Genomic DNA, 17954 nt, shown 5'->3' on the forward strand with positions numbered 1-17954 from the left:
AGCAGTAACCAAGTCTGGCCCTTCAGGCCCAAAGTTAAACTTCCATTATTCCAAGGGTTGAGCTCTATGGCAAGCCAGGGAAGGAGGCAGGTGAGAGGTAGGCATAACAGACTACTGCAGCATCAAAGTGACTATTCAGATTTCACAATCACATCCAGGTGTATTGCCTACCTATGCCTGTGGTTTGCAGAGATGAATGCCTCTCGCATTTCCATTCCCCTCTGCCATTCCCTGTGCAGAGGCACTGAAGCAGGTTTCCTCTGTTGTCTTTCTTACTCCAGGTGTCTCCAATTCTGTAGGATGTCTTGGTGTCCTGATCATTGCACCTGTCTGTAGGGGAAGCAGGGTGAGTGGGGGGGAACATAAAACAGGGGAACAAAGCACTTGCCATTTCAGCAGCCCAAGCGCTCCAGATATGTTGATCTACTTGGACTGGTAGTTCATACAGTCATTACCACAGTCTGGTCCAAATAAGTACCAGCAGTCTATTTAAGTTGCCAAGAGTCAAACTGATTTTATTTTTCATCATTTAGGGCATGTCAAATCTTTACTTGTTTGCTTTCATGGCAACTGTGTTGTTTGCTTTCATGGCAGCTGTATGCGATACGTGGCTTTTCTGATTTTGCAGACAGAGAATAAGAGCTGTCAGATGAGTCAATTGCCAATGGCAGAGGTGGGATTTTGATCCCAAGTCTCCCAGCTGAGGTCTTGCACGTGAGCTGCTGCTACACCCTGCTACACCATGGACAATACTGTGGTGACAAATTCTTCCCTCCAGATATAAAGGCAACACCACCACTAACAGCAGGCATGCATGAATGAGACTATTAAAATGTCCCTGTTGGCTTCTAGGGTACACAACAATTGATGAACTGATTATTTAGGTCTGGAGGCAGCATAATTACAACATCTATCTAAATTCATGGCCAACTAGATCAAAGCTGCAGTCCTATGAATACATACCTAGACTAAGTTTCAGACATCAGTGGGATGCATTTCAGAGTACACATGCAAAGGATCAGGCTTTAGCTCATTCTTTGGTTATAACAGAAATTATATTGTAAATTACATTATGTGGGATGGACACAGCAACAACTGAATGGAAACATCCAGTCTGACTCGCTGTAAGTACACCCACCAATCCAAAGTGCTTTGACTTACGGTGCAAGATGATGCAGCTAAAAAGTTTAACTGAAATTTGAGACAATAGTAATGGGCCTCTACTCTCTCCCCACTTGCAGGGAGCTGTAAGACGTTCTCATGCATGTGCCTTGCACTGTGTCTCTTCATGCAACTAACCCCTGAGATCCTCTACACCATTCACACAGCCTTCCTGGAAAGGAAGTAATATGAGGAAAGTTTTTCCTGTCTCCTTCTTGTGCCTGACAGCTGGAACCACCAGTGAGAAATAAAGGTGCATGGAGTGTCCTCCCTCACAGAGATGCTGGACCTTGGAAATTTCTCCCATCTCTTGTCATAGGCTCTGGTAGAAGGAGACCTCTGAATCACTCCAAATGGTTACTCAGCTGTTGCACTTTGGCCACAAAAACTAACATGTGGGAAATACTTGAGAAAGCCATGAGATCAGATTGGTGGGATACTGTGGGTTCGCCAGGAAATTGGTCTGCAGCTTCAGAGAGAGAGAGAGACACAGAGACTGTGTGTGCGCGTGCGTGCATGGTGCAAAAACACTTTTCAAAACATTCAAAGCTGGGAACCAGCTCTCATACACTAAGACTTGCATGGGAATAAAAGCTAGTGGTTTCTTCTTCTGACTAGCTAAAAGACATACCCATACAAACAAGGGGATCTCCACCCTTGCATGACACCAACCACACACTTTGTAAAAAGGCCGAAAAACTTAAATGAAACTGTTCACTTTCTAACAATATAATTCTAAGCATGTTTACTCAGATGTACATGATACTGAACTCAACGGGTCTTACTCCCTAGTAAGTGTGTTTAGGACTGCAGCCTTAATCTGAGGGATTCCAAGAAATTACTATTCTAAACTGTGGAAGAAGAAGAACTGAGGGGGAGAGCTCCATGAGTTGAGCTAATGGAATCCACAAGATCCAGGAAGGTTTCAAAGAGACTGTGTTAAGTAAGCATGCCCCCCAATCAGCCTAAAAATAGTAAGGCATTATGGGTGGTAGATCAACTCTATAATAATGTAGAGACAAGGCTGAGTCCGCAGATAAGGTGCCAGACGTAGACTAGGAATCAAATCCTAATCTACCCATAAATCAAATAAATGTCATTAGCAAGTGGCTCTCGCCCTATATAATTATTGCCCCAGGGAACAGTATATATGAGAACAGTATTTACTTCACAGAGCTGTTAGGATAATTTATGGGACAACACTGTTAAAACTGTGCACTCTTAAAGAAGCACATCATTGATCATTAGCAATGATTTATCTACCATTTGTTGTATTAGATCCATAGTTTTCATTTTAGATTCACAGAATACAGTTCATTAACATTTAGAAAAGTATAGAAATATCTGACAATAGACTTCTGAACCATGTGATGAAACACATTATCAGTATCAAATCTTCTGACTGTGCCTTTTTCCAGGAGCTTGAAAACATAGACTAGGTTTGCTCAGTCATGGGGGCAAAAGAAACCATTGTTGGCCCTTTCCCTGCCCGCCACGCAAGCCCATCGCACAATCACGATTTACATAATTACCTTCGATGGAGCGAGGGTTGCCGTGTTGTCTGAACCCAGGATGCCGTGTGGTGGGGATGGCTTCATACCCACTCTACAACCGCTACTGCAAGTTGTAGGTTGTAGCATGGGTACAAAGCCACTCCCACCATGCACCGAGTTTGGATGACAGAGCAACCAGCACTACACTACAGGTAATTGTGTAAATCTCGATCGTGTGACCTGCACCTGCAGGGGTGGGGAAAGAACCAACAATGGGTCCTTTCACTCCCATGATTGTGCAAATCCAGCCACTGTGTGTGCCTCTGTCTTTCCCATTTGATACAATCTGTATTTTTACACCACAAGTTTCAGGTCAGAGTGAAATTATAAACAAGTTGTTGCTTTTTTTGGCTTTAAAGTTTAATTTCAAACCTACTTTGAGGGTTTAGGCTATATAAACCTATTGTGTATGTTACAATACACAAAAAAGCCATCAACTTGGTATTCCAATACAACAATATCAATTAAAAGCTAAAGAACATGATTTCAGAACTTACCTAACAAAACATTTAAAAGACCAGATGTTTCCCAAATCAGATTAAATAGGTTTTACATTTAGTCAGTGATCTCACTTTTAGGTTACTGGTTTGTTTTTAGAGGAAGCCTTTCCTGTAACTTTTTGTTGGTTGAAATTCCAGAACAAAAATTCTTCCTATTTAAATGGTTTTCTTATCTATATCCAGAGTTCCCTCCATGATAACAACTTCATTGCAGGGATGTTACAAGCCCCCCACAAGAAGCGGGGTGCATATCTACATGCTGATTAGCAAGCAACAGTCAACATTTCAAATAATCATGTTTCCCATCCCCTCCACCCCCCTGCAGTCACACTTGAAAAGCCTTTCTTGAAGGTCAGCAGGACCTCCTGAACAATGTGGGATGGAGCATAGGGTAACTCACCAAAAATTGGGCACATATCCTAGGATAATTAAACTTAAGAAGGGAAGTATCCCATTCCCTCCTCCTCACAGTAGCTCCCTGTGCCCTATCCAAATTGTTCAGGAGGGGGCCCATACCATGTGGAGAGGATCTGGGGAGGGGTTCACAGGTAACCAAACCAATGTCTTGAGAGTAAATTGCAGTGAAGTCAAATCAACAAACTCCTTTACCACTATTGTTCTGCAAGTACTTTGTTTACACGTGGTAGTAAAACGAATTTATGTAGTATCACCATTATGTTGCAATTTGCCTGGTGCCCTCCAAATATGTTGGACAACAACTCCCATCAGATGGCCTGGGATTATGGGAATTGTAGTAAAGCACATCTGGGGGGCATCAGGTTGGGGGAGGCTGCACTAAATCATCTGATGATGGTTCTGAGTGACTCTGGGAGCCAGCATCTGAAGGGCACTCCAGTTGCTTCTGAAATTCACAGATATAACTCCGTCTTCTCAAAGAGAAAAAAGCTGGTTACAGGCTTCCTGATCAAATGTGGTCTTTTTCATATCCCTAGAGTAGTTGCTACAGAATATGAGACACCTGTTCCCAGCATGTAGTGCATGAACAGAGTAAGTAGGACAAATCGAGATCCATGACCAAGGGAACAATTACAGCAAGAAGGTATCATAGAACAACAACAACCAATTATCACAGGAGCAGGATAAGCTATCACCTCAAAACTATGTTGCAGTCCAATGCACACTTATTTAGGATTAAGATCCACAGGACACACTCCCAAATAAACATGCACCACTTTGGGATGGTGTAGCACAATCCTATGCATATTCATTTAGAAGCACTTCCGAGCATGTTCAATATAGAATAGAATAAAACTTCATTACGGTCAAAGACCAGCTAAAAAAAGGAACTACATTAAAATTATCTGCCATATATATGTTCAATATGGCTTACTCCCAAGTTGATGTGTGCATAGGATTGCAGCCTTCGTGCAGTGACAGAATGCATAATTCATGCTCATTCGTGCCAGGCTGTGGCATGATACTCACTTCTGGAGGTGCAGGTAATGCGCCCACTGCCTTCTCCTAAGCAAGTGCAATCCACCATCATCCAGCCTTGATAGGGCTTCTCCCAGATCTCTCCAACAACATAGGAAGTCCCAGCAGTATTATCATAGCACCGCTCAGCTACAGCAAATTAAATTTTAAAGACAGGGTAAACTTACTTGATTTATAGAATTTCATTAAGGCAAGATGAAACCAGATTTCTTAATGGCAGGACAGGGGAGGAGCGGGGAAGGAATTGAATCCATAATTTCCTTCAGAAATATACTAATAAATGGGATGGGTGAAAAACAGCATGTGGAAGTCTGGTAGGTACATGTAGTCAGTTTTAAAATCTGTGTTTTTAATTTTGGGGTCGCTGTGAGTTTTGCTACTTGTTGATTTTGTGGTTTTCCATTCTATTCTCTATCTAAATTGTTTTTTAGGTTTATTTATTGTAAGCCACCCAGAGAACTTTGTTATAGGGTGGCAGGTGACTGTTGTAAATAATAAATAAATAAATCACCAACTACAAACCCTAGTTTTTTACTGAGGTGGTGAATTTGCATGTCTGGAATGCACCACTTCAGACTACAGGTATGGCAATCACATGACTGAATACTTCACACAAAAAGTTCTTAGCATGAACAAAAAACTAGATGGCAGGGAGAAGACTTAGCTACAGCTCTTTCCCCTGTCTTGCTAGTTTTTTTATTTTGTTTTATGTGGAGGGATTTGTTTTATATATGGAGGAACGTTCAGTCATGTGAGCCCCCACCTGCAGTTTGAAGGGGTACATTCCAAATGCAGGTTGAGCATCTCAATGAGAACTAGGCCTAACTGTTATACCAGCTACAGTTTCCAATAATGATGGACATTAGAATCTACTCAAAGTAGCAGTCTTTCAAAAACAACAATGACACCAGATATATATAAAAAATAATTACTGAGCCAGCAAATAATCATGTCACAAAGAATCAAAAGGCGAAGTGCCCAGTACTTAAAGTCTGATCTCTCAGATACGCAAAAGCAAAACCAATACATACCAACCGGTTTGCAAGTCCATTCGCCCTTTCCATTGCCAAGACACACACATTCTAACATGTAGTCACCCGTCTCATGTGGCCTGCGCCAGGTATCGCCAATCTTGTAGGACTGACCTCCTTCATGACAGCGATCTGAGGAAATTGAACACAGGACGCTGCTTTACAAGTCGCACTATTGGCCCATCTAGCTCAGTATTGTCTACTCTGGCAACAACTTGCCAAGGATTTAAGAAGGTGTTTCCCAGTCCTGCTGCCTGAGATTCTTCTGACTACAAGAGATTGAATCTGGGACCACATTCTTTGCCTCTGAACACTGGCTGCTCTCCACGTAAAACAGCATCAAAATCAATGACCGGCTAGACTCTCTGGTACCTTCAAGCCCAGACACATCTTCACAGTGTAGGTGGCTACATAAAGCAGCCAACTCCCTAAAGGGTCCAACAAGAAGGTCCCTTCCCAAAGCCTGAGTAGTTTCCATCATGGACAGTGAGAATAAGTATCTTTTAATACATAGTTATGTCTAATGACCACAATGTGGCATTTTCGTGTAACTGCAGAAGTGTCCTTTGTTTACATCCTATGTTGACACCAATTAATCTGGCATGCCTTATATTTGTGGTAGAGATCACCACAATTATTATCAGTAAAACTTCTCTGCCCTTGTTGTTGTTTTAGCCATGTTTACAATGCAGTTTATGGTTCAAATCCCAATGCATGGAAATGTAAGGTCACTCAAGAGAAAGAATGCTTATAAACATTCAGTAGAAAGAAGCCACTGCCTTGTGTAGCATGCAAAGAAAGGCTCTTTCATGAATGGAGTCTTCACTTTGAGGTAAGATACTCCTTCATGTATAAAATCTAAGTATATTACAAAGGCCAGTTGCTTCTGTTCACAAGGTAGTTATAATCATAAATAATGCTGACTGTTCGGACATTCTAGTAGAGAGGAAAACAAATGTTATCTACAGAGGATATTTTGTGGCTTCTTTCTAGCGTTCACATGTTATGTTCACTGTGAACTTTGTCCTTGACAAATTCCTTACAGTTCTGCAGCATTATACGCTGTTGCCACCACTGAGTGACGGAAAACCATTGACTTTTGTAACAGGTAAATGGTTAAGCACAAGCATCAACTGTTGGCTTTGAGCACATCATCTAAGCATGTCTGTTAAGCACATCTCCAAAACATACTTGCAATAGTGCAGCTGATTCTACCACGGCCAGCTCCAATGCAAGTACAGTCCCAGATCATGGAGTCCTTAGGTCGCTCATAGGTTTCCCCTACTCGGTAAGTAGCTCCAGTGTACTTGTCAAAGCAGGTTTCTTCCGCTAAGTGGGGAAGAAAGAGTATGTCACCATAGCAGAATACGCAGTTTGCAGGTTCTCAGTCCCCTCCATATTGTCATGCACTAAGGTGGTGGTGATGATGCCCACGGCAGTGACTGGCTGAACTAGAAGGCAAGGTGAGCAGAAGGAAGTCTGGCCAACATTGGCATAGTTGCTCAGATCCTAGAGGGCTGACAAAAGGAAGAGTAGAAGTATGGGTCAAGGAAAGCAGAAGTCGGAAGGCTGAGAAGACAGCATGCCAAGGGAAATGTGTCCCATACCCACATTTTAAAGCCATGTGAGCCATTCCACATATTTGAGGCAGCACCTTAGGGAGTCAGGGGGCAAAGCTTTCCTGAGAGATGGCTTGCCCATCCCTACAAATGTCTACAAATGCACAGGGGAGTGCCAAGTATTTCCAGCATGAACTCTTGAGTTCTCATCAAAACAGTGAGGCCCACGAAGTTCCCTAAAATATGCCCCCAGCACCTTCAACACCACTTACAGGCTTGGTTGAGGGAGATGAGAGGGAGAGCACAAGCCCTGCTGAATGGCTTCCCTCAGGAAGGCTCCTCCTCCCTCAACTGTTCCAGCAGGCCAAACTGAGGGAGATGAGAGGGGGCACAGGCCCATTCCACCAGCCCCCCTGGAAGACTGTTAATTTTTTTCCCTCTTCCCTGCCCATCACTTTTTCCTTGTGTCATATCTTTTTAGATTGCAAACCAGCGGGCAGGGACTGCCTGGTTTTAATGATTACCTTTAAACCAATCTGGGAGCCTTTTGGGGTGTGGAGTGGGATAAAAATACTATAAATAAATAAATAAATAAAAGTGGGGGCGGTTATCCTCTCAGACACACAGAGCTTCACTGACAGACAAATCAACATGATCAGGTTCTTTTGAACGTAGTTTGAGAACCACTGCAGCAGAAGCAGGCACAGAAAACAAAATAGTTCTGTGTTTGCCCAGAGGACTTCCAATCTACAATGGAAAGCAAGGATATGATCAGGGATTAACAAAGGGATTTGAGGAGAGCAGCAGCTACCCATCTGTAAAAATGCAGTCCTAGTGACCACCTCACAAAAAGGAGAAAAGAACTAAGGCAGCCTTGCTCCACTCGGTGCCATCCAGATGAGTTGGACAGCAACTCCCATCATTCCCAGCCAGCATGACCAATGTTGGCTGGGAATTATGGGAGTTTCAGTCCAACACATCTGGAGAGCACCGGCTTGGGGAAAGCTGAACTAAGGATATGCTACCTTTTCTCAGTCTTAGAAAAGGGATAGTTCTATGCATCTAAATATCTAACAACTTTTTTTTTTTACTGCCCAGTTTCCTCAGAAGCCACTAGGCCAAAGGATGATAAAAGACATCTTCAACTTACCCTCAGGCTTGCTTTCGCAGTTGAACCCCCTGCTCCCTCCATAGCAGGTACAGACCAGAGTGTTCCCCAGGTAAATGCGTTCCCACTGCTGGTTGATCTGATAGTGTTGCCCATTGTCATAGCATCCCTCTGAGAAAGAAACAGGAGTGTTGAATTACATCCCCTCGTCTAGACCACAGGCAGCGGTTCTCCAAGCAAGGAGAAGGGGGGTGGGTGTGAGGGAGGGAGGGAGCGTCTGTTAGCCTAGGCATGCATGGAATATACATTAGCTCCAGACCCTGCATTCCTTTTGCATCCTGAAACTTCAGTGAGAGAATGGAGGTTTTAAGGTGCATGAAAATCAGGACCAGGCTTGAATTCAGAACTGTTTTGAATTCTTAGTCCATCTCTTTTTCACCATGTTTTAAATGAACAGGAATTGAACCACCGGAGGTTTCACATTCTGGAGCAACCAGTTAACAGATGGAAAAGATTGCTCAGCTGGGAGGCCTGATCCATAGTTCAATGCAAGTCAATGGAAAGACTCCAAAGGATCTGAAAGAAATGTTGGCTCTGTCTCCTAGGCAGACCTATCCTTGCCAAGGCAGTACTGCTAACTGATTTTTACTTCCAAGCATTTTCTCCAACTGTAGTTTTACATGACTAGTCCTGCCACTTCCCAGGGTGGATGACAATCAGTGATGTTTTATTTTAAATTAAAAATCAGAGATTTAAACAAATTTAAATCAGATTTGTTATTTCTTACCGTCACTTTTCTCAAACGGTATAAAATGAAACATGCGTGTAATACAAACATTATAGTCTACGACACCTTTCTCTTAAAACCTAATTCATGACCTTCTACTGCAGAAGAAAAACATTTGACTTTTTATTTATTATTGTGGCAAATTATGAATATTTATGACTATGAACAAAACAGCATGGCCAGTTCCATTTCATGGAGAAACACTATTTGGCTGAGTAAGTGCCCCTCTTGCTTCTGGAAAGTTCTGAGCACTTGGCCCACAGCCCAGCACACCTAACTTTGTAGTGGGCCCTTGTCCTAAAGGAAGTGACATCGTCCATAAAGAACACAGCCAAACAAAAATCTATTAACTCTTAAGTAGACATAACAGTGTAGTGAAAAATGCATATTGGTTGCATGCCCAGAGGCTTTGCATTGTGCTCTTAAATAGCACAGCCACGAAGGCTTTATTTAGGGCACAATCCTGTGTCTTTTTAGACAAAAAAATAATAATCCTACAACCCCCTGCATGCCCTAGCCAGCCGTTTATGAATTACAAAACGGGGGACTTGATTCAAACCTATGAATCAAGGCACAATCCTAGCCCCTGCCAAAGGTGGGCCGACTGCAGGTCGGGTGGGGAAGTGCTCCTCTGTCAGTGGAGAAGAGCCTGTCCACTGAGGAGGTGCCCAGTATACCTGCAGAAAGTTCTGCGGGCAGAGGGGCACTGCTCCTGGTATCTCTGCTGGCAACAGGCCCTGAAATAGGGCATTCCCAGGACAGGGGCAGCCCCGTATCCATTGGATTTAGCGGCCCTTCATTTCCCCAACAGGCCCTTGGATCACAGCAGCTTAAAGCGGTGTAGGTATTTTCCCTTCCACTGATTTCAACGGGAAGGAAAATAACAAAAATGAAGATCTGCCCAGAAAAAACCACACAGATGAAAAAGCTGCTCCCTCCTCCTGCCCTGGCCAGAGTGGGACAGCAGGGCTAGGAAGTGGACCTCCCGCTCTTCTACTTAGGATTGCTTTACCATCCCTAGAGGCAAGCCCCACAGAATACGGCGACATTTACACTCTACTAAGATTTTAGCCTTCAGTAGTTCTGGGTCTGGTCAGTGCCTGGATGGAAGGCTGTCTGGAAATCCTACCTATTCCACCTTGAGCTCCATGGCAAAAAGATGGGACACAACAGCAATAAATAAATTTTATTTATTTATATATATTCTCCACCCACCCTCACCAGTGATGAAATCATCAGTTAAATCAGCCCACCCTGTAACTTCCCCAGTGTTTCACAGTTCAACAGATTTGGGCGCCAGAAAAGGTTTCCCTCACGTTTATCTCTTCAACTCCAGCCTCAAGTTTTTCCTCCCACTTCGGAAGGTGTTAACTAGAAGTGCTCTAGCAAATGTCTCCACACATTCCTTTGGGCAGAACACGCTCTTCCGGGGGATTCGTCTCCTTTTAAATATCTACTTTAGTTATTAATTTTCCTCTTCCAAATGAATAACGAAAAGTACTTAGAACTCTCCATGTGTTAAACAGCAACAAAACAAATTCATAGAAAAACACGGGGTGGGGGGAAGGGGCTTTAGCAAGAGTAACTGGGCTTCTAAACCAATTCACAGCTCCGCCCAAACAGCAGTAGGACTGCCAGATGTTTCTTCTTCTAAGGGCGCATCCATTATGCCAGAACATCCCAGTCACAAAACAATATCGTAATAAATGATCACAGCTCCACACAATATAACGGACGTACCTTGCTCACAACGCCAGAACTGAGGATTTCTTTATTTTTTCATTAAAACTACGATGGCTGGCTAAGTCGGAAGAACAAGTTAAAGGAGGCACATTTAGGCTCGTGTAAGACGTTCTTCGGAGTTGCTTAAACAACCAGCAGTGAATTCGCTCAAAAGTGCCGGTGGTGTTTGGCAGCGTTTTTTCCCCTTCTGAACTTTGTAGTCTAAGTCTGCGGGCTCCCTTCCTCGGGGAAGGCTATAGTGGCAGACCCACGAGAGCAACTGCCTCCGCCCGTTGCAAGCTTTGCATCTCTTGGCAAAGTCTGCCTTCGCCGGCACGAGACCGTCGGTGAGCTGAGCTCCCCCTCCAGCGCTCCCGCTTCCCGCTGCATCCCACTCCCCTCCCTGGCAAGCCACTGTTGCCCAGAAGTACTCACGCTTGCTCTGGCCGGCTGGCACGGAAGGCTGGACGATCTGCTGGGCTTGCCTTCTGGTCTTTTCCCTCTGGCGTGGCGTGCCCCAGACCCCTGCCCCCAAGCAAAGGGTCAGCAGCAAGAGAAACAGCCGCCTCGACGGGCTGCTGGGCATCTTGGAAAGCTGCGGGGGAAAGAAACGGGGCGTAAAGAAAGCGGCTCTTCACTTGGCGAGCGCGTGGCAAGCCAGGGTCCTTGGGCTGATCTCAGCGCAAAGCGGGATGGGCAAAAAGGGGGGGGGGGCTTGCCGATCCTCTTACCGCGCTTCTGCCTTTGCTCCTCTTTATCGGGCGCGAACCCTACAGCCTGCGAGAAGGGCAGATCGGCGGAGCCAAGGGGGTTTATGTATAGGTCCTGGCGCTACGGACCCCCCGCAGAGGCCAATGCAAAGGGAGAGGGATTACATTAGAGAGGAGGCGCTCACCGGGGACACCCCTTTTGGCACGCCAGCTGCTCTCCGATTGGCCCGGGCGGGCTGGTGACGTCACGGGGAGTGACATTCCACGGCGAACAAAAGATGCTGTTTACACGGGGTAGACTTCTGGAGCGGTCGTGCGAACTGGAGCAAGACCGGGGGCGGCCTCCTTGCTCTCTGCGAGGAAGAGGCAACGCTCGGCGAACGCCAGCCGGTCACACCGGGGCCTCCCATGTTCCAAGAGGAGAAAAACCGCTTCAGCTTAAAGTTTAGGGAAGCTTAAACCTCGTCACTTTTTAGAGGTCTGAAGACTTGAAGCGCACAATCCTGCCAAAGTTAGACCCTGTTAAGTCCCAATGGGGAAAGAGGGGAGTACATGATTAACTTCTCATTCAGATCAATGGGATATGCAACTCACTCCTTGTACACGGGTACTCAGAAGTAAGTCCCACTGCCTTCACTGGGCGGCATTACCAAGGACGTGTGCATAGGACTGCAGTCTCAAATGTGCTTAATCGTGACTAGATAGTGCTTGAAACGCCCGCCCCCGCCCCACACCCCGTTAGACGTTTATTCACTCAACAGTAGTTGAGGGCCATCTGGTGTTGTTTGTGTCAGCCCCCCCGCCCCGTTTTCTCCCCCCCAGGTATTCTTTTTTCCCTTTGTTTCTTTTCTTTCTGTTCTGCCTCCCCGCGCCCTTGATTTTCTCTTTTGTTATAAATGTGGAGGTATGAATGGTTGTAAATGTATGGCTGAACATAAAGGGTTCACAACACGATCCAGAATCTTTGATACAGAGAAGTTTTTACAGAAGGTTGAACAGTTTTAGGGCAATGTTGAAGGGAAAGTTGGGATTTAAATGGGGATGGGAGAAACGCATATGAAGCTGTTGTTATTGATGGACATACTGGGATTAAAAATAATAAAATAAATCCTTTAAAACCCTCTGGCAACTTAATCTAGCCTTCAAAACCGGTGACTCATCTAGGAAGGAAATGCCATGGTCCAAGATCAAATTTTGTTTTCCCCACCCCCAAATCTGCTTTTTGTAACTTCTTGTCTGATAAAGAGATCTGGAGATCCTGAAAGCTTGCCCACAATTTTGTGCATATCTGGTTGGTCCTAATAAAGGAATTGACTGTGGATTTTGGAACTGATTAAAAAAGAGTCTTTAAAAATCAAAAGAACAAAGAGTTTTGGGACATCTTAAAGGTTAATATGTTTACTATGTCATAATTATTTGTGGACTAGAGTCCACTTTCTCAAATGTATATAGTGTTATCTGAAGTTGGCTCACGTAGTTGGTGGGTGGAGGGGGAGATGTGAAATGAGAGGGAAATGAAATGCAAAATTGACGATCACATTTGCCTGCCAATAGACAACCAAGGTCTGAAGTCAGAAAACTTTACTTAGGTTGCAGTCCTACTTGGGGATATACCCTATTGAAATCAATTATGTAAGCATATATAGGATCATAACAATCTTGTGTTATTCTACATCCAACCATAATGTTTCTGAATCAAGGAAAGCAGCTTCTAATCTTTTTGCAGAATTTTGATCTTTTTATTTTGTGAGCACATCATAAGAATACATTTTCTCCCTCAAAAATACAGAATATACAAAATGCTGCTGCAGGATTACTAGTCTTCCATTTAGTTTTAACTTGGAACCTGTGCTTTATGCAAATTAATTTTAACTTAGGTATACACCAGTTTCCTAGTCTCAAATAAGCTAATTGATTTGATCAATTAATGTAGTATGCATATGCATAAATGTGACTAGAAGCCATGAGTTAATATCACATACAGTGAAACCCAGAATCCACCAGGCTGTACAAGTTCCTAATTTTTGTGCCAATTCATTTGGTATGTACAAACCAAATATAGTCCTTGATAGTGTATTGTCACTGACAGCAGTGACAGTTTTGCAAAGAAATAATTCTGCAAAGAAAACTAACAAAATACCATCACAATTTTAACACTTCCATGAGAATCCTCATCACATGGTTGTTAATGGATAAAAATGGATACTGTATGGTAGTTCTGGTCTAGCTGGTCTTAAAAGTAATGCAAGCTTCTGAGTTACACAGAATTCTTTTATCAGGTGACATGCCTGGGTTGTGCCATAAACCAATAAAGGAACAAACATTTCTCGTATGTCTTTGCATTCCCATAATAAATAACCTTAAAACTTAATAGTCTGGTTTTAACAGACAGTTGAAAAAGCAATGAATTTGTAATTCAGCACTTTGGCTAACAACAACAACAACAGCAACATCAATAATAACAACCAATTTCTAGCATGCCATTTCTAATGTGCTATTCAATTTACAAACCTTCTGTTATTGTCCCTCAATACAACCCTGAGGTCATTTGTATTCTCATTTTATAAGTACTTTGATTTGCCCCAGGTCACTGCAGTGAGTGAAGGACATTTAAACTTGGTGAATGGGTTATAAAATAATTGTCAAAATCTTTTCCAATATTTTATTTGTTCTAAGAGAGGGCCAGTGTGGTGACTTTGGGTCACTCACAGACTCTCAGCCCAACCTACCTCACAGGGTTGTTGTTGTGAGGACAAAATGGAGAGGATTATGTATGCCGCCTTGGGCTCCTTAAAGAGGAAAAAAGGCGGGATATAAATGTAATAAATAAATAAATAAATAAATTGTGTCCAGGTGTTTTTGCCAAATATGGCCTCATTTGAAATATCCACAAAAATATACATGTAAAATCATTATAAACTGAAAATATGTGCAGGACCTTCGAACTGAAAAATTTAATGTTCTTTTGAAAATGCCGGCTTGCTCCCTGCTTGTAGACAGAGAGTTCAGTAAGAACGTGCCCATGGAAGGAATGCTGCTTATATAACTTTTAAAAAATGTTTTGCTGGTTGCATCTACAAACTCTAAATAAAAACATCAAGTGCCCCATTTTTCTAGAACACATGGGAAGGCTACCAGATGATATACCTAAATATGTGAATCATAGCCCTAGAGAAATTGGTGATGTTACAGCCTCATGCAGTCATGCAGGTACTTTCCCCCAGGACAGCACTTGAGAAAGATGTTTCAGAGATCTGGCTAATGGACAGTTATGCTCCATTCATTTATAAACATTTGTTTATTGATTGATTTGATTTTATATGTACCCCATCTTTCTACCAAGAAAATGGCACTTAGGGTGGCTAAAGAGGTTGAGGCGGAAAATCATTACCTCAAAAGAACGCATAGAGATTAGTCATACAGAGATATATGTTTTTACACATTTCTCTGGTTGTTGCCAAGAAGTAAATAGAATGGGAAGCTGTGCACTTGACTTTTGGAAGTTTTAAAAATCTTAGAAGTGGATCAAAAGCAATTAAAATTGATCAAGGTAAATAGCTTATGGAGTATTCAGTTGAAATACTTGAACTGCTCTTCTGTCTAAGAATCTGGATTTGTCTCAGTTTTCCACACTTATCTCCTAATATGCTAAACTATCCTTTCAGAGAGATTTCTGATGTGAAGTGGCTTGATACATTTCTACATGTGTAGTTTGAGAGACTCGGAAAGCCTTTCTGGAAACTATTTAGTAAGAGTAAGAATTTCATTTCTATTCTAAAACACACGCATAAACTGCTAAATCTTTAAGTTCCAGTGTCAGATAAAGGCAACTCTTAAACAGCATTTCTAACAGAACTGGTGCTTTTGCTTGGTTTCTGTTAGGACTTTCATCTGTTCGCAAAAGATGAGTTTAGCGCTTTTCAAGTACACCGCGTCTTCTTTATATATGACTGGTTTAGAGTGAAATATAAGCGCTTAATAGCTGTGTTACCTACATACTCACAATCAGATATGTAAAACAGGCTTTTAAGAAGTTGCTCCGGATGTCTACCCTAATTGATGGGATAAATGAATCTGCTATGGCAAATATACATTATAATGTTATTTTTTTTACAACACATATCACATACAAACAACTGGGTCAAGAACTAAAATAATCCCCATTTAAGTGGCAAGGGCACACAGTTTTCCTTTTCAAGAAACGTGAAAAGTGGGCGTTTATACTTTTCACTATATTATCACTGACACAGTAAAATTAGCTACTGATTGGGTTGGTGACAGAAGCTCCTGATCTATGTGGAGTTGTGCCATGTGGTGAATCACTGAATGGCAGGTGGCCCCAGGCTGAGTCCTCCCACTCACGCTGGCCATTGGATCTTCCTGGGCAGATCCAGTGCTTCCCATTTCAACTGAGCCTTGTTCAAGCAAGGTCTTCCTGAGCTGTGGTGTGTTCCTGCATCCTTCGTTATTCTTTGGTCCCACCTCCTGGTTTGCCCTTCAGTCCTAACTGGCTCTTCAGTCCTGACTACTGGCTTATACCACAGCACCTGGATCCTGTCTTACCTCAGACTGCTGCCCATGGCCCTGCCTTGGTAGTTGGATCCAAAGGTTGTCTTCCTCTGATGGAAAGACTCTTCCTCCAATAGAAAGACTCCTTCCATCAGAGGAAGACTCCCCTTGTCAAAGAAAGGGAACCTTTGGATCCAAGCCCATGCTAGCAGCAAGCTAAACACCTGCTCAAAATCAAATAAACAGTCAGATAGCACAAAATGCACATGACCACGGCCTAGAATTCCTGGAGGAGAAGGCTATCAATGGCTACTTGTCCTGATGGCTATATGCTACCACCAGTATCAGAGGCAGTATGCTTATGTACAACAGTTGCTGGGGAACTTGGCTGGGAGGGTGCTGTTGCACTCATGACCTGCTTGTGGGTTTCCTTTGGGCAGCTGGTTGGCCATTGTGTGAACAGAATGCTGGACTAGGTGGACCCTTGGTCTGATCCAGCATAGCTCTTCTTATGTTCTTAGAAGTTTGGCCTGAAAGGCACAAAATTAAATTCAAAAAGGAGACAATGGAGTGGCCATTCCATTTCATATCACTTGCATTCAAAATGGGTATAATACTTAGCATTTATATAGCATTTTAGAGGCCTAAACACTATTTTAGTAATCCTTACAACAGGGGTGGGGAACCATATTGACTCTCTGGTTCCCCCCTCCCCCCGATCCTCCCATAGGCTGGATGACATTAAGGGGCACTGCCCTATCAGTGACATCAGGGATGGGGCCCCACCCTCTGACATAATTGAATCTCTGGCCAAAGTATAGCTGGAGCTCTTCCAGTTGGTGCTTCAACCAGGGAGCTGGCTTCGTACATCTTTCAAGTTCCCCGTGAGAAGAAGGCAAAAGATGAGCAAAGTGTACGTATTCAGTACTTGCAACATTTGGATCAGTACACAATCACTTGAGATGCAGTGGATCAAAAGCTGGATCCAACCATAGGAGAAACAAATCGAGATCTCTTCCTTCCCAGCAATTACGCTTACTGGGTGAGCTTTGGCAAACGCTTAAATCTCCTGCAAAGATTTATTGGGGAAAATAAATCGATGAAACTGGAATAGAAAAGCCCTTCTACAGTGAAAAGTGCTACAAAGATTGTTAATAATAATTTGATTCTTACATTATTTTTCCACCTATCTTCAGACATGGGATCAACACACAAGAATTAATCTTTCCTTTAAAAAAACAACAACACATCAATGAGCTGGCTATTGCATTACTTCACAAACATTGCAAAAGTAGCTACATGCTGAACAATCCTCTGCATGTCTACTCAGAAGTCTGAAGTAAGTGTGTCTAGGACTGGAGCCTTATTGTATTCAAGCCAATGTCATATTTAGATATTCAAAACCAGTGCATGTCCACACTGCTCAATCAAGGCAGTAGCTTAGCCCGCTCTGTTTACAGCTTCCTCTCCCAAAGGAAATGTCTTGCATTAATAATCATTACACTGCACCAAAAGCCATAATTAGAAGATTGCTGTGTACTGTTAGACCCCAGCTTTTTCACCTCCCTGTTTCAGGAAGTGTATGGTGTCTGCTTTGGATTTCTCCTGAGATTTAAATATGATCAATCATGTTCCTGAGCCAATAGGGGTTAAAAGTAGCAACCACCTGTATCTTTGCTAACAGGTAATGATTAACCTAAATATTTAACTACCTTTTAGTGGTATTTCCTGGACCTTCCTCCATTTCATCTGGTTAGGAATTCTTAGGCTTCAGGCAGATAGTCAGACTCAAAAACATTCTCCTCACCCCTTTAGATTCTTTGTTTATTCTAGAAACCACCCTGGGCATGCTTGCAATG

At 43.0% G+C, this 17954-nt stretch overlaps 1 protein-coding gene across 9 annotated transcripts in view; it reads right to left on the reverse strand.

The window, feature by feature from the left end:
• The window catches only part of FN1 (fibronectin 1), a 93734-nt gene extending 82012 nt beyond the window's left edge, over positions 1 to 11722 (reverse strand). For all 9 annotated transcript variants that reach the window (XM_084819508.1, XM_084819499.1, XM_084819489.1 and 6 more), the window contains exons 1-7: positions 11608 to 11722; positions 11312 to 11471; positions 8410 to 8538; positions 6892 to 7029; positions 5701 to 5832; positions 4661 to 4798; positions 172 to 330 (exon numbers count right to left, since the gene is read on the reverse strand). In XM_084819508.1, coding sequence (XP_084675634.1) covers positions 172 to 330; positions 4661 to 4798; positions 5701 to 5832; positions 6892 to 7029; positions 8410 to 8538; positions 11312 to 11462 — 847 coding nt within the window. In that variant the 5' untranslated portion in view covers positions 11463 to 11471; positions 11608 to 11722. The remainder of the gene's footprint in view (positions 1 to 171; positions 331 to 4660; positions 4799 to 5700; positions 5833 to 6891; positions 7030 to 8409; positions 8539 to 11311; positions 11472 to 11607) is intronic.
• Between the last annotated feature and the right edge of the window lie 6232 nt (positions 11723 to 17954).

The sequence above is a fragment of the Heloderma suspectum genome, chromosome 1, assembly GCF_057233095.1.
Source record: "Heloderma suspectum isolate Gila_16-S chromosome 1, 16-S_ref, whole genome shotgun sequence".
In the NCBI taxonomy this organism is placed as follows: Eukaryota; Metazoa; Chordata; class Lepidosauria; order Squamata; family Helodermatidae; genus Heloderma; species Heloderma suspectum.